The sequence below is a fragment of the Eutrema salsugineum genome, unplaced genomic scaffold, assembly GCF_000478725.1.
Source record: "Eutrema salsugineum unplaced genomic scaffold, Eutsalg1_0 scaffold_1, whole genome shotgun sequence".
Taxonomy (NCBI): Eukaryota; Viridiplantae; Streptophyta; class Magnoliopsida; order Brassicales; family Brassicaceae; genus Eutrema; species Eutrema salsugineum.
Window position 1 is genome coordinate 14,767,014 of NW_006256909.1, and position 15,231 is coordinate 14,782,244.

The following is a 15,231-nucleotide window of genomic DNA, read 5'->3' on the forward strand; positions in this document are numbered from 1 at the left end:
TAATGAGCTAAGACCCACCGTTGCTGATGTTCTAATGTCGATGATGTGGGATTCTTACACCAAACCGATTTCGGTTTAGTTAATGCAATTTATAGAGGCTAACTTGATCTAATCCGAATCAACAATTATATTAAAAAAAAAAAAAAAATCTTAACTGGTTTGGAAGCTATCAGTTAAAGCCAGGTTTGTAAGAGAACTGATACAATTCGAATCTAAAACGAAAAGTTCTTAACCGGTTTCTTTGCTCTTAAACCGAAGCAAAGTAAAACGGCGCCGTTGAGGATCTGTTCATTCTTAATTTACAGGTCCAGCTTTCTCAGTGAAGAAGAAGAAGAAGAAGAAACAGTCATGGAGAATCTCACGGCGCAATTACAGAAGCTACCTCCTCCGCTGTGGAATTCGAACACGAGGTTTCTCACTTCACCAAACTCGAGACCTAAACTTATTACCGTCTTCTCGTCCTCTCTCCGCCGCTGCTCTTCGTCGTCTGTCGACGCGACGCAATCCACCTCTCTTCTCTCCGATAGCTACCACCACCATCACCGGTTTCTCAATTCATTGCCGCGGCGGCTCAGCCGTACCGGTTCGTGTCCTCTACGGCTGCTTCGAGAGGATGGAGATTGGAGCAAACACCAATTCTGGGCCGTCGTTCGATTTCTCCGTCACTCCTCAAGACTCCACGAGATTCTTCCTGTAACTTCTTAAAATTTCCTCTCCGTTTGTATATTCACGAAATACATGAAGATGGCTTTTTTTTAATTTTTTTTTCTCAATTCCAGGTTTTTGATGCGTGGAAGAATCTAGAACCTTCGCGAATAAACGAGGCTAATTATGAGAAGATTTTAAGGTTTTTATGCGAGGAAAAATCGATGAATGAAGCGATTCGAGCTTTCCAATGTATGATTGATGAACATGAGCTAAGCCCTTCTTTAGAAATCTACAACTCAATCATTCATGGTTATGCAAATGATGGCAAGTTCGAAGAAGCTATGTTCTACATGAATCATATGAAAGAGAATGATATGTTACCTGAAACCGAGACATACGACGGCTTGATTGAAGCATACGGTAAATGGAAATTGTATGATGAGATTGTTCTGTGCATTAAGAAAATGGAATCTGATGGTTGTGTGCGAGACCATGTGACTTACAATCTACTCATACGCGAGTTTGCAAGAGGAGGCTTGCTTAAGAGAATGGAGCAGATGTATCAGAGCTTGATGTCGAGGAAGATGACTCTTGAGCCATGTACATTGTTGTCAATGCTTGAAGCTTATGCAGAGTTTGGTGTATTGGAAAAGATGGAGGATACGTATAACAAGATTGTAAGGTTTGGGATATCTCTTGATGAGGATTTAGTTAGGAAGGTAGCTAATGTTTACATCGATAACCTCATGTTCTCGAGACTCGATGATTTGGGTCGTGGCATTCGTAGGACCGATCTGGCTTGGTGTCTTAGGCTTCTCTGCCATGCTTGTCTTGTGAGTAGAAAAGGTTTGGATTATGTTGTTAAAGAGATGGAAGAAGCTAGAGTTCCTTGGAATGCAACTTTTGCAAATATCGTGCTTTTAGCTTACTCGAAGATGGGGGATTTCAGGAGCGTTGAGTTGTTGCTCTCCGAGCTACGGACAAAACACGTGAAGCTTGATCTTGTCACTGTTGGAATTGTCTTGGATTTGAGCGTGGATGGGTTTGATGGTACTGGAGTTTTCATGACTTGGAAAAAGATTGGGTTTCTTGATAAGCCTGTGGAAACGAAAACTGACCCTTTGGTTCATGCTGCTTTTGGGAAAGGACGGTTTCTTAGGAGCTGTGAGGAAGTGAAGAACCAGGTTCTTGGTACGAGAGTCGAAGAATCTAAGTCATGGACTTACCAGTATTTAATGGAACTTGTGGTTAAGAATCAGAAGAACAAACACTAGACTGTATGTAGAGACTAACAAAAGTAACCAGCGAAACTTTATCTTCTTTCACGATTTCGCTCTGTTTGCGTTTGTCTTTCTTGTATAGACCTTACACAATGTTGAATTAGTAACATCATTCCCTCTTGTTGATAATAAATTAGAGAATTGTTCCATTTCGTCAAGAACCTGTTTCTTCTTCTTGGTGTATGTTTCGCTTCCACTCGTGTATCCAAACGAATTAGATACCATCAAATGAACAAGATAACTGCAGACATCACCAAGATCATGGACTGAGGATATTGTCTGTTCCACTTGTTCTTCAACGATCTCATCTCGAGTTCCATTTCTCTGCATTTGTTGTCTGCTTGCCTGCAACATCAATGAGATTGATATGTAATCGATTTGATTATGCAAACCTAGCATTGTGTAACCTTATCTGCGTTACTAACCTGGAATACACGATTCAACTTGGCTGCTTGCTCGGAGCTCAAAAGCTGAGCCTGCATAAGTTCTCGAAACAAAATCACAATCTCGCAGCTGATATTCGTCCCGGTCAGATTTTGAATCATGCTAGAGACGCAAGACTCGTCAAAAACAGTTCTCAGCCACACCGGCTTGCTCCTGAGTCTTAGCATGGCAACGGTTACATAGACCGCTGGCTTGTGGTGGTTCACAAAGGTATTTGATGCTGAACAGGGCATGGCCAAGGACACTGACATTTCTTCTGCAATAAACCTATACCATGAGCTGGTTTTAAGCATCTCCGTTCTTCCTTCCATGTCTTCCAATCTTAATATCATTGATAGACAAAGCGCAGAGTTTGTCGCTACTCTTACGTCATCGTAGAATACAAGACCACCTAATACAGACTTCACTGATTTCAGGTAATTCGGGGAACACCGTAGTTGCTCGTTTTTAGTTTCGACCTGTTCTGATAGTCCAGTGAGCAACTCCAAAAGACAATAGGAAGCGATGAGCTTGATTTGCGGTGTTCCAAAATGCATCAACCTACACAAATTATGGCAATAGATGCAGATTACGGGCAATGTTGTTTCAAGATTGCCCGATTGAGCAAAGAAAATTTGCCAATCCACTGCTCCAGCTAGAACAATCTGCAGGCTACAATTCCAAAACGGAGTCAGAGAGACTATAAGTAGGGTTTAGCAAGTGTGAACAAATTTCAGAAGCTACCTTCTTAATGAGAAAAAGTAGAGAGGTAACGTGAATGCTAGAGCCTCCCCGATGTCAGATTCATCCTGACACTGAGTCAGTGCTGGACCCTTTGAGCAAGCTACGTCAACCACAGTGTTGATTGCTGATACCAAGTACGGATTTAACACAATACTTCTAGACGCTTCCACAAGTGCTCCAGATGATGAATGGTACAGAACCAAGCAGAGAATGCCAATCACCACCATACCGTCATGGTTCTGTGTTATGGCAGTTTCTCGCAAGCTCAAACAGTTCAACAACTACAAAACAAAGAGGATGATTCAGTGAGCACTTAAATCAAAATGAACATGTTGGGCGAGAATAGGTCTTAGGCCGTCACACCTTTATAAATACAGCATCCCAGGAATCATCATTTTTAAGCACTCCAGGTTGCACAGAAGCTAAAATGTTGAATACTAGCAGAAGAAGTGTTGTGAAAGATGTTCCGAGGGATGAGTTAGTAAAACCACAAACGAGTCTATGAATTGCGTTGCCAATGCCATGCATAGATAACTGGTCGGAGGCTGTTGGGGATATAGATACGACTGTGGTCATCAGAGTTAAAGTTGAGATAACATCATTCTCTTTCTCTTCCTTCTCTGCGAGCTGTGTCAACAAGTTAACCAAAAGAGTTGCGGCATAGTTGTCTCCTTCTGATATCAACTTTGCGAACCAATATGTGAGTGATCTCTGTCTGCCATCTCCGTACACACTGTGCATTTCATTTCCAACAAAGTTGTTCCGGGAAATGTTTTGGATCTGGTAAGTTAAGCTTTTGCTTATATCTTCCTGTTGAAAGAGCCACTTCAGAGATTCTAGATGAATATCACTGGAACCCAAGTCCCACTCATATTCATTTAGTAGATGGAAGACTATCCTCTCAGCTTCTAGGCTGTAGGATATCTGGTATCTCTTGTTTTGATGACTCCTGCAAAGACTATATAGATTCACTAGGTGAAGCATAGCTGGAGAATCAGAGATCGTACGTATTAAACTTGTCCTGTTTACAAGAATGTATTGCTCCAAAGAAGCCAAAACCAGCTTATCATCTGCAAGCCTGCAAAAGATGCAAAAGAATATAAGGAAAAGAAATAGATTGCAACTCCTTAATGCGTCCATCAAAAACGTCGTTAAAACTCAAACGGCTAAGTAAGTTACCTGTCATTGTGTATCCAACTGGTATGGAAAATCAACAGAGCTGCCAACTGGCAAGAAGCCAGCTCTTGATTACTGGAACTATCTTGCCCGAGCAAAAACAGCAAATCTTGTGGATCAGAAGGAAGACAGGGAAGAGCATCTCTGATATATGACCCCGTTTTCTGTTTGTGAAGAACATCAACAAGGGAACTGAACATCAAATATACCCTCTGTTTCATCTTATCCGTAGAAAAGTTTCCTAAGCATCCAAATGAAAAGCTGAACCAATCTGCTGAAACAAGTATCTCCGCAAAATCCACGACTTGGATATCTGAATTCTGAAGTAGAATGGAATGAAAAGTTTCCATTATGCCAAGAGTTGCTTCCTCACTGATTTCGTTGACGTTAGCGAGGAACCACGACAATATGTGTGATACGCACAAGTCTATAACACAATGCCTTAACTCAATGCAACTGGTCTTGTTTATGGATGTTGGTGCAGAACAGTATGCATACACTTCATTGAGTAAGTAGACTGCATGCGAGATCTGGGATGAATCTTTCTCAGGGAGACGAAGACAGGCCAAAATGGCATGTCTCAGGGATTCTTGCAATGACGTTAACACATCTGGAGTCTCAGCAAAAGAAGGAGTTTTCATTAGGGAAACGAAGATTGAACAGATAATCGCGTATGCGTCCGGAAATAATCCCATCTCCTGAGAATAATATCTTTCAAGCATCGTTTTCATAACCAGACCAATCTCATGGACTTGAGAAGTTGAAGCAATCCCAGGAAAATCAGAAATGCAGCTCGAAATAAGCTTCAGTGTCTGGATTTGAAAAGGATGGCAAGGAACTCCACCTACATAGTGAAGCAATTGGATGACTGAAGGAAACCCAATTACAAGTTTCTTCCGAAACGAATGTTCGGCTAAGGAGAATAGATCAAGAACTCTGAGGCATGAGTTGATGACCTGATCTTTACATTCTGTTCATGAAAAGGAGATCATCAGTCAGATACTTAAAACAATTATCTCTTACTGCTCGTGCAGATGTGAGCAACTAGAGGAAAAAACAGTAAGTGAGAGAAAGAGAGGAGTCAAACAGAAATAATGCATGTCACATCAATATGTATTCACTCTGGCATGTCACAGAAAGATAGGTTTGTATATTTCTCAGATATATAAACACATGTGATTGACCTTCCACTAGTATAAAATCTTTCCAGTATAATAATCTCAGACATTGTCCACTATACTGGAAGGACTAGATACTAGTAGAAGATTTATTACGTGACAACTTGATTGAAGCCCAATGCATCAAAATATATCACAAATATAACTCACGTATTCAAGGAGACTGCCATTACCTGATAACCGCATTATCTCGAATATATAATCAGCAACATTTTCTTCTACCAGAACTTGAATCTGTTTGCTTGAAATACTCTCTTGGGACACGTAATGGAAGATAAGATCAAGGGTTCTTATTTGCACCTCGCTGTCAGTGGAAAGCAATGGACCTTTGATGGCCTCAGCAAATAAGACATTTAAACAAGTCTCAGCCGTATGCATAGGGTCATCATCCACTTCATCCAAGCTCATGCTGCTGACAGGACTTGTATATGAATTTGCTAAAAGACCTTGCTGGGCCAAGATGGTCAAAAGGGCTACAAAGTTCAAAATCTGTGTTAGCTGAAGAATTAAAAAAAACGTATGGTAGCCTCAGATTGAAAACGTTCTACTGTATCAAAAGCATTAAAATTTTTGACATGGTGTTCCAGGCAGAAGAATTAGAGCAATCGGAGATGATTATTAGAAGTCATTCTACCTCTACGAGTTAAACAATGAAACAAATAAGTGAAAGCTCATACGAACCTACACAATTCAGGCGAACGTCATCTCTCTGTGTCTTTGCAAGAGCTTCGAAGGATAGGCATAAGAGCTTAGGACACAATGAAGAAAGAACCTCAATTCCATCAACATTTTGTTCTATGAACTGTAGAGCAGAAAATTTGTACAGAACGAAAAGGATTTCACCGCGGATCTCCTCGCTGGTATGAGAGAAGAAGATAACAATCAGTTATAAATCACAACAGGCCAACGCAAGATAGAAAGAACAAGTGTTTCCATTATGCACGTTACCTCGGTAATTGAAGACCTTCAACGAGTTGGCAAACAAGAGATTCTTTATCTTTGATGTGCGAATTGGTGTCTATATTCTCATAGTTCATCAGAACGCCAAAGCAATGGAGCTGCGAACACAGACATTGAGAGATTTCAGAGAAGTATCAACAGGCAAATTCAGTGACTGGAACAACCTTCTTCATGCTCAAACAAGTCGCACTTGCAGATCTAAACGAGAATCCCCAATAGATGCGAAATCAGAACCCTAGAAAGGCAACAATACCATATGAAGCTGTCTCCGGCTCCAACCCAATGCACCAGAAGAGAGCTGAGCGGAGATTCTCTCCACAAAATCTTCGCCGACGGAAGATTCCACGGCGGAACAGAGAAGAGAGATTGTATCCATGATCTGAATAGCGATGGGAGCATCATCAAAGGAAGAAAGCGCGTGGACGAGAGGCGATACGAGAAAGTGAACATGCGAGGAGAGTAAGGTTCGGAGGAAGAGAGGTTCAGAGAGAGCGATCGAGAGCTGGTGAAGCGCGTAGGAGAGATGTACGGTGGGGACGCGTGGATCGGAGACGAGATTGGAGAAGCAGAGGAAGCAGAATGTTCCTCCTTGGTCGGTTCGCAGAGAAATCGTAGATCGGTGGCCGTTCGCGCACGGCGGAGACGACGGAGATTGACGGTTGAAATCCGCCACATCTTCATGGAGAAGATGATCGGAGTTTTGTTCCTGCGAATCTAGAAAGAACATTTTGTGTGAGAGAGAGCTAAAGAGACGACTGAGAAATTCGAATTTTTACCGGGAGAGAGATCTCTCCGCTAAAATCTAAATTTCTCTCACCAAATTTTCAAATATTTTATTTTATTTTCAAAATTTAATTTCATTTAATTTTTTTGGCACTTCATCTCTAACCTTGAGATTATCTGCGATTTTGTGATGCGATGCACTTAGCGACTGCCTCTAGCTACTTTTCTCTTCCGGCGAAGAATCTCATAGCTCGAGCTTTGTCAGGAATCACACAGAATCGTGATCTCTTCTATCTTCTACACCAGTCTCCAAACGCTAAGCATTTACGCCATCTCCACGCTCATCTTCTTCGCACCTCTACCTACTCAAACGTCGTGCTCAGCTCCAAACTCGTCCTCGCGTACTCGAAGCTGGATCACCTCTTCCCTACCTCGCTCGCTGTCTTCTGGCACATGCCTCATCGCAACATCTTCTCATGGAACATAATCATCGGCGAGTTCTCTAGATCGGGTTTTGCGGCGGAGTCGATCGGATTGTTCCTTCGTATGTGGCGTGAGTCTAGCGTTAGGCCAGATGATTTCACGCTTCCTCTTCTTCTACGAGCTTGCTCTGCGTCACCGGAAGAAGCGAAACTCGGGGATTTGATTCATTCGTTGAGCTTGAAACTTGGATTTGGAGCGAGTTTGTTCGTCAGCTCGGCTTTAGTGATTATGTATGTTGATATTAAGAAAATCTCAGATGCACGAAAGTTGTTCGATGATATGCATGTGAGAGACTCTGTTCTTTATACAGCTATGTTTGGTGGGTATGTTCAACAAGGAGAAGCTATCTTGGGTTTGGCTCTGTTCAGAGAGATGATGTGCTCTGGATTCTCGCTTGATTCTGTGGTAATGGTGAGTTTACTTACGGCTTGTGGACAGCTCGGAGCGTTGAAGCATGGGAAGAGTGTTCATGGATGGTGTATCCGGAGATGCTCTTGCTTGGGATTGAATCTCGGAAACGCTATAACCGATATGTACGTGAAATGCTCAAACATGGCATGTGCGCGTAAAGTGTTTGTGAATATGCAGAGAAAAGACGTGATCTCTTGGAGCTCGCTTATATTGGGTTATGGCTTGGACGGAGACGGTGTAGTGTCGATAAACCTCTTTGAGGAGATGCTCAAGGAAGGGATTAAACCCAATGCAGTCACTTTTCTCGGTGTTTTATCGGCTTGTGCGCATGGTGGGCTCGTGGAAAGGTCTTGGATGTATCTGAGACAAATGCAGGAGTGTAAGATAGTTCCTGAGCTGAAACACTATGCTAGCGTTGCGGATTGTATGGCTCGAGCTGGTTTTCTTGAGGAAGCGGAGAGGTTTATGGAGGAAATGCCTGTGGAGCCTGACGAGGCGGTTATGGGTGCGGTTTTGAGTGGGTGTAAGGTGTATGGGAATGTAGAAGTTGGAGAGAGAGTGGCGAGGAAGCTGATTCGGCTTGAGCCAGGAAAAGCTGGTTACTATGTGACATTGGCTGGATTGTATTCAGCTACAGGTCGGTTTGATGAAGCTGAGAGTTTGAGGCAGTTGATGAAGGAGAAGCAGATTTCTAAGGTTCCTGGTTGTAGCTCGATATGAAAGATTGGAAGCTGAGCATAGAATTCATCATCATACTCAAGAATCAAGATCGAGTGGCCAAAAGCTTCCGCGACCAAGACACCAAGAGTTCTTTCTGCTTGACCGATCTGCAAAACTAACCAGGACAATTCAAAACTTCCCAAAGACCCAAACCAATACTCCAAGATGAAGTTCGTGGAGAAAAGCTCCTCTTTGTATAAAAGAACTTAAGCAAACACCAGCCTTAGCAGATTTAAACAGGCACTAAGACAAAACCTTAGTCCCATACCGAAGTTTTCCTAGGAAGATTTTAAATGAAACCTGCTTGGAACAGAACATAGTTCAAGTGTTTCTCAAAACAGAAGAAATATTTTTGCTCGATTTCTGTTTCATTTTGGAGCTCTAAACCACAGCACTGGCTGTGCTTATACAGATTTTCTCATATTTGCTGCATAGTTGGTAACATCGGAAGCCAATGTTGCAGACTTGCAGTGTTACTTATTTGGGTTCAGAGCTCAGCAAAAAAAAAGGTTAAAAAAGAACATAGTGGAAGCTCAAAAAATGTCCAAAACCAAGAGTACTAAGCCATTGACTCAAACCAATATTGATCTTACAAGATTTTCATCCCAAAAAAAGAAAAAGAAAAAAAAAACATAAACAGTACTTCTTTGTAATGCGGGCAAATCCAATGCAAATAAAAGACTTCAACTATGCGTTCCATGATCTTTATGGGAGACCAAGATAAACAATCGAAGAGTTCTAAATTGGTACAAACGGACGGGCATGTAATAAAGGAAGACTGGATAATTTAAGCGAAAAAAAAAAAACCCGGGACTGTAACTACATTCCCTCAAGATTGCACGGCCAGTTTCTGAAGATGCTCAAAAAAGACTTGCAGGCTAACATCGTCAGTGAAGATTATATCTGACCCAGCCGACATCTCGTTTGCATTGTTATATGTCGCTGATGGATTCAGCTTTGCCAATAAAAACCTTGCCTGCAGGATTTACATGTGAAAAGGTGTGTGAGTTTAGAGGATAAAACTTATGAAACCATCAGATCAAATCCCAAAAAGATGAAAAAAAATCATCAAGGTCGAGCTGACAAAAGGTAAAACAATATGTACCTGCGATCCATGTTGATCACACACAACTAATCTCGGGACTGGGAAACGCTCCCGAACTAACATCTGGGAATCCTCTTGAGGAGCTTGCAATAGCTGAGCAAAGGCCTGGCACGAGAGACATCAAAGAGTTTATTAGTATAGCATTATTGAATGAATAACGATGTCACAAATGAGACACCATGATAGAGACTATTGACCTTGTTACAACCAAATTTATTTCACTTGCATTTAGAAGTAAACAGCTTTTAAAGTACTATTTCCACACTTATAGCGACGCAAGTGTGATAAGATGGTTCTGGATAATCAAAGCTAAAGCAACTAAACAGACGATTACACGTTCGAAACGTGCTTTACCTCGTGTTCAGGCTGATGATGATAACCCATGTTTCGCCATTGTGCTATAGTCATTCCATGGAAGACAACAACACTAAAATATGCATCTAATAGAAGAATTCGATCGGCTGCAATGGAAGCCACATCCAGCAAAGCTGGCTGAGGTGGTGAATTGAATGTATATGACGTCAGCGATGGTTGGATCATGACAGTCGCATTTGAAATATTCTCCCGGTTTAGTAACATGCGGAAGTATGCGGTTTCATCTGGACTATTGTTAAAGACCTGCCACCGTTCCAACACCACCATAGAAATCATGATTCAAGTATGTAAGCCAATTACATAAGGCAGAGAATAATCATGAATCTAAAAACATTAGTCTTCACCTGAACAAACTGTGATCGCCGCAAGTTAAACATGAACTGAGGGAATAATGAAAAATATGGATTTAGCGTAAACGAGGATGGGTCGTCCTTTCTATAGTCACCAAACTTTGAACACAGACGAATGAGAGTCCGATCTAGCCACCGAGTAGCATCAAATCCTTCCTGAGGTAATACATGATAAACTGTATATGTGAGCAACACTATCACAAAAATACAAGTAGACCAAACTATATCAAGAACATGAATAAGACAGGATTCCGTAGTACTTAGTAGTTTCACTATGAGCCTCCCACATACTACAAAGTACAAACTCTTGGTAGAAAGCTGAATATAATACGACTGTTTTGTTTTATAAAGGTGTTTCAGCTGTGTGAAAAAAAAAAAATAAAAAAAAATAAAAAAAAAACTTGACTTCCTTGGGACATATAGATGAACTACACACCAACGGTCCTGAACCTCTGGTAAAAAAATTTGGCAAGGAAAGGAAACCCCTTTTTTTAACTCATCAAAAGCACTACGCGCTTAACCCCTTACCCCAGCAGCAACAATAAACATTAAGCAATGGGAAGATGATGTAAGATACCTCTGTTTCCATTTTTAAGGAAGCTAATCTTGCCATGACCACAGCAGCAGTTTCTTGATCAAAGCCTTGCACAAGCTCCTGAAAATGTATACATCAACCATTGGAACAAAATGTTAGACAATACATTTACATGAATGGCACATAACCCTAAACCACGATTATCATTGACTTCATGACAAGAATGAAATTTAAAAAAAAAAAAGGCTATCAAGCAGGTACTTGCATCAACACTCCAAATCGTGAAACCAGTACCATAATTCTGAGACTCACTTAATTTGAATTTGCAGCGAAATAGGGAAAAAAGTCGCACATGGGAGGTTAAGGATTAGAAATCATATAAACTAAAGCATTCAGAAGTAGAGTACCTTGTACGTTAATAGTATCTAAAGGATCCAGTTTATCCTAACCAACCAACTTTATCCGAGAAAAAAAAATGCAAAGTCCCATTGAAAGCCAAAAAAAACAAGAGCTTTTCACTTAATTTCACATGATTTTCACCTATGTTGACTGCATTTGCTCAGTGTGGGGGCAAAGTATTATTATCCAAAACATGTTTAAATCCTTGCATGAACAATGCTACCAAAAATTAAGAATCAATGCCACCGGAAAAGAGCTAGAAGATTACATAAAAATAAAGACGCTTTTAGATATTGAGTATAAAGATGTAAGTTATTCAGAAAGCAAGATGGCAAGCTATGCATAAAGCAAGACAACGACGAACCTCTCCACTCACAGCAGTATCTACCCACTGTCTGGTTACAGTTGTAACCCGGAGCAAAGTTTGACCTTCAGGGTTTTGGTAACTACAATCCAGTAAAAAACAGTAAATCCAATGCTTCTAAAGATAAAAGTAAAAGATTTAAGAAAAAACGATGAAGGAAAACGAAGAGACAAACCAAAGCTGCCATAATACCTTGTGAGAAACTGCAAATAAAACTGAGGATTTACAGTTCCAGGAGCATTTGACCCGGTTGAGGATAGATCAAAGAATACAGTCAAGCAAGTACTCTTGTCGAGGCCACATAACTTCCAAGCAGTGGTATTCCCCTCTCCAATGACTGTGTCGGCAACACTGGGACCTTTCTGCAAGGCTCAAAACGAAAATAAATTATAATCAATTAATATCGGATATATTCATTTACAAAGGGCAAACGAAACATCTTGAAAGAAATGGATTTCGAGAACTTAGGTATAACCTTTTCTAATGATGAGCAAGGCCCGATAACCCCTTGAATTTTGATGTCTTTTGAACAATTGATCTCGAGCATGCCACTAAAAATGAAAGGTTCATAGTCAGTTCCGAAAAGAGGATGCAAAGTATATATTATCGTCAATACAAGCAGTATTATGCATCATGCTCCAAAAGAAAGGATCTTGAATTGCCAAAATACTCATTATCTTGCAACACCAACTCAACAGAATATATTATAGCAAAATATTGACACAGAAGCAGAGAAGAAACCTACTTAAAGCAAAGGCCAAGAGACTGTTCGCCGTCTTCAAACACCCGCTTGAAGGAATCTTTGAATACGGAATGCCCAAAACTTTCAGAGAGAACAACGAGGCCACCGGTACTTTCAACTGCAACTTTCATTTCAGCAACCCCAACCTAACTATACCCAAAATGCAACAGCAGAGACAATTATAGTTAGGTATCAAATTCTGTGATGAAGAATGATAGCAAAATGGAATGACTTGATAGAGAGAAGAAGCAAAGCCTTGTCAACACTGAAGCTAAGAAGAAAATGTGGTAGGGAAACTATATACCATTCATTCAAGAAGCTAAGGACATCAAAATAAAAAGAAAACCGGAGTTTCAGACAGATACGGCCTGAAGCATTATAGAAATTTTAAAGAGCCATTTCCGATTTCTTTACGAAAAGGGTGTTCCAAAAAGAGCATATAAATTGCCACTGAAGATTTCAAAAATATATGTAAAGATTTATCTACAAATGGGCGCTTTCATCCACAACCACTAATATCTGCGAAATTAATCCGATGAGAAGAGTAGAAACTGGTGATCACAGGTTAATTAAACAACTTGAGTACAAGTAAGAGCTTTGACAACTGGTGTGCATCAACAATGTCGACTTCGCCACACAATTTAGTAACTCGGAATCCAATCCATATTGAAGACAATGACACCCTAAACCTCACTTTCAGGGAGTTAATGCGAGATGGCATTCATACATGAAGAACAATGTTGAGAAATCATAGTTTTGGACATGGCGTAGCAAAAAAAAAAAAAAAAAACTACACATTCATACATGAAGAAGAAAACCATAGTTTTGGACATCAAGCAAAATAAAATCACGACACATTAATACCTGATCAAGTGCAGAAGCGAAAAGATCTAACACATGACCCTGGGCGACCAGCTGCTTTGCAATAATATCATAAAACTTGACAGCTTTTTTATAATAAGGGGCAGCATCTTTATCAAGATCTTTGTGTGAGCGTACAGGATCTGATAAATCCTTTGAAATAATCTGTAAAGGAAAAGAACGAAAATTTTATTCAGATTATAACAAACATGGTTCACATTTACGATGCGATGAAACTCAACCGAAGAATCAACAAGCTCTAACCGTTCCAGGGCCCTCTGTACATGGACCTCCGACCAAAGCCACGATTCTAGCACCAGTTCCAGGCAAGCAAGCTCCAAGCAATCCTGCAGCTACACTCAATGCCACACCTGTGCATCTTTGGGGACGATGACCTGGCTGAACAGGCCACTGGTCTGTTTGCAGCTCATCCAAAAGCTACATAGCAAACATCAGCCACACAATGTTCAAAATCCATGTTCAAATCCAACACAAGTGAAATGAAAACGAAGATAGCACAAATCTATTGACCAATTACTCACCAAGTCCAGTGTGTACTCGCACTCAGAAGCAGGCAGGAGGAATCTGTTCACACCAGAACTCTGAAATCCGTTCTGCGTTCCTTTGGGAAACCCAGAAGTAGGAGTTCTCCTCGAGGAAGACCCAAGCCCCAACTGATCCAAGATCTGATCCTTGGAGACTTCCTTGTTGCCTTTAAAGACAAAAACTTTAGACATCTCCGAGAAACCCAATTCATGCACATGAGCCTGAGTACCAAACGACACGAAACCAACCAAAGCATTCTCCGGAAGCAACCCGATCGCCTGCTTGAGCGCCGATTTGGCGAATCCCAATTCCTCCTCGATCATACACGTATCGAGAACAAACACGAAAACAGGAGGAGGCGCTTGAGGCGGAGCAGCGCCGGTTCTCGGATCGAATTGTCCGGCACCAGCACCGGCGGTCGGCGGAAGCGTGTATTCCACAGTGGTGTACTGAGGATAAAGCTCGCCGGGGAGATTGTTCTCGGAGATCATATGGTAGTGAGGAGGGAAATGATTCCGCTGGTAGCAGAAAGGGCAGATCCAGATCTTGGCGGTGAAATCGACGCGAGCGAAGGCGTTGAGAGCAGCCTCGCAGGTCCGGCATTTGAGAGGAGCGTAAGGAAGGGAAGGGATATCGGAGTGACGACGGATCGGTGAGATTGAGGCGGCGAGTGGGATCACGCACTTGCTAGCTTCGACTTTAGTGCGAGGCCAAACGTTCCAGGTCATACGAACTCCGTCCATACCTTCTGGATCCATGGTCGCCATCTCCGCCATTGTTTTGCCCTGATCTAAGGAGGATCGGATCAGATCGGGGATCGAATTGTGAGGAGTCGTCGACGAAACTGGGAATTGTGTTGGTGGGTTAATATGGCAGAGGAGGAGATCAGGAGAAGCGTGAGAGATTTAGGAGACGCGAGTAATCACTTGCAGGTCACACAAACCCGAGATTTGATTGGATAGATGATGATGGATCGTAATGTTTTGTCCGGGTTTGGGTTAATTTGTTTTTTTTTTCAGTTTTTCTTCACAAACGTGTTACATTGTATTTGTAACATTAGGGCTTCAATTGGTAACACTAGTTAATTGTGGGATGTCCGAAAAAATATACTAAATTACGAAATTATCTTAAATTATAGAATAAAATCTTTGTGCAATTGAATAACCAAATATCAATAACCTGGGTTGAATAAACTATATGAAATTTTC

The 15,231-nt window shown here is 41.3% G+C and overlaps 4 protein-coding genes across 6 annotated transcripts; 2 read left to right on the forward strand and 2 right to left on the reverse strand.

Annotated features, from left to right (window-relative positions):
* Nucleotides 1–338: 338 nt before the first annotated feature.
* LOC18029504 (pentatricopeptide repeat-containing protein At4g14190, chloroplastic) lies at nucleotides 339–2,067 on the forward strand. The gene is made up of 2 exons (XM_006414717.2): nucleotides 339–693; nucleotides 780–2,067. Exons 1-2 carry the CDS (start codon nucleotides 349–351, stop codon nucleotides 1,920–1,922), a joined length of 1,488 nt encoding a protein of 495 aa, XP_006414780.1. The 5' UTR covers nucleotides 339–348; the 3' UTR covers nucleotides 1,923–2,067.
* On the reverse strand, nucleotides 1,971–7,136 carry LOC18029505 (protein PRD1). 2 transcript variants are annotated; one of them, XM_024149475.1, is made up of 9 exons: nucleotides 6,663–7,136; nucleotides 6,398–6,507; nucleotides 6,131–6,306; nucleotides 5,623–5,922; nucleotides 4,275–5,184; nucleotides 3,459–4,173; nucleotides 3,096–3,376; nucleotides 2,354–3,023; nucleotides 1,971–2,273 (listed from the first exon to the last, which is right to left on the reverse strand). In XM_024149475.1, exons 1-9 carry the CDS (start codon nucleotides 7,134–7,136, stop codon nucleotides 1,971–1,973), a joined length of 3,939 nt encoding a protein of 1,312 aa, XP_024005243.1. The 2 variants fall into 2 exon arrangements, with proteins under 2 accessions (XP_024005243.1, XP_024005242.1); XM_024149474.1 differs by having other exon boundaries at nucleotides 4,275–5,241.
* A 191-nt stretch (nucleotides 7,137–7,327) lies between these two features.
* On the forward strand, nucleotides 7,328–9,155 carry LOC18029506 (pentatricopeptide repeat-containing protein At4g14170). The gene has a single exon (XM_006414719.2). The coding sequence runs from the start codon at nucleotides 7,328–7,330 to the stop codon at nucleotides 8,744–8,746; it is 1,419 nt and encodes a 472-aa protein (XP_006414782.1). The 3' UTR covers nucleotides 8,747–9,155.
* A 130-nt stretch (nucleotides 9,156–9,285) lies between these two features.
* Nucleotides 9,286–14,954, reverse strand: LOC18029507 (protein transport protein SEC23). Of its 2 annotated transcripts, XM_006414720.2 has the most exons (12): nucleotides 14,020–14,952; nucleotides 13,742–13,915; nucleotides 13,481–13,642; nucleotides 12,620–12,762; nucleotides 12,350–12,425; nucleotides 12,067–12,236; nucleotides 11,875–11,956; nucleotides 11,154–11,231; nucleotides 10,571–10,732; nucleotides 10,206–10,469; nucleotides 9,852–9,956; nucleotides 9,286–9,722 (listed from the first exon to the last, which is right to left on the reverse strand). In XM_006414720.2, the coding sequence occupies exons 1-12, from the start codon at nucleotides 14,797–14,799 to the stop codon at nucleotides 9,576–9,578; spliced, it is 2,343 nt and encodes a 780-aa protein (XP_006414783.1). In that variant the 5' UTR covers nucleotides 14,800–14,952; the 3' UTR covers nucleotides 9,286–9,575. The 2 variants fall into 2 exon arrangements, with proteins under 2 accessions (XP_006414783.1, XP_024004652.1); XM_024148884.1 differs by lacking the exons at nucleotides 9,286–9,722; nucleotides 9,852–9,956 and having other exon boundaries at nucleotides 10,292–10,350; nucleotides 10,570–10,732; nucleotides 14,020–14,954.
* Nucleotides 14,955–15,231: the final 277 nt, after the last annotated feature.

Excerpts from the sequence above, each read along its gene's own strand:
- LOC18029504 (XM_006414717.2), top strand. The coding sequence starts at position 349 with ATGGAGAATCTCACGGCGCAATTACAGAAGCTACCTCCTCCGCTGTGG. Across the intron at positions 694-779 it reads GACTCCACGAGATTCTTCCT|GTTTTTGATGCGTGGAAGAA; the intron begins GTAACTTCTTAA and ends TCTCAATTCCAG.
- LOC18029507 (XM_006414720.2), bottom strand. The coding sequence starts at position 14,799 with ATGGCGGAGATGGCGACCATGGATCCAGAAGGTATGGACGGAGTTCGT. Across the intron at positions 13,643-13,741 it reads GTACAGAGGGCCCTGGAACG|ATTATTTCAAAGGATTTATC; the intron begins GTTAGAGCTTGT and ends TTTCCTTTACAG. Across the intron at positions 12,237-12,349 it reads CTTGCTCATCATTAGAAAAG|AAAGGTCCCAGTGTTGCCGA; the intron begins GTTATACCTAAG and ends TGAGCCTTGCAG.
- LOC18029505 (XM_024149474.1), bottom strand. The coding sequence starts at position 7,136 with ATGTTCTTTCTAGATTCGCAGGAACAAAACTCCGATCATCTTCTCCAT. Across the intron at positions 3,024-3,095 it reads TACTTTTTCTCATTAAGAAG|CCTGCAGATTGTTCTAGCTG; the intron begins GTAGCTTCTGAA and ends TTGGAATTGTAG. Across the intron at positions 2,274-2,353 it reads AGTTGAATCGTGTATTCCAG|GCAAGCAGACAACAAATGCA; the intron begins GTTAGTAACGCA and ends TTGATGTTGCAG.
- LOC18029506 (XM_006414719.2), top strand. The coding sequence starts at position 7,328 with ATGCACTTAGCGACTGCCTCTAGCTACTTTTCTCTTCCGGCGAAGAAT.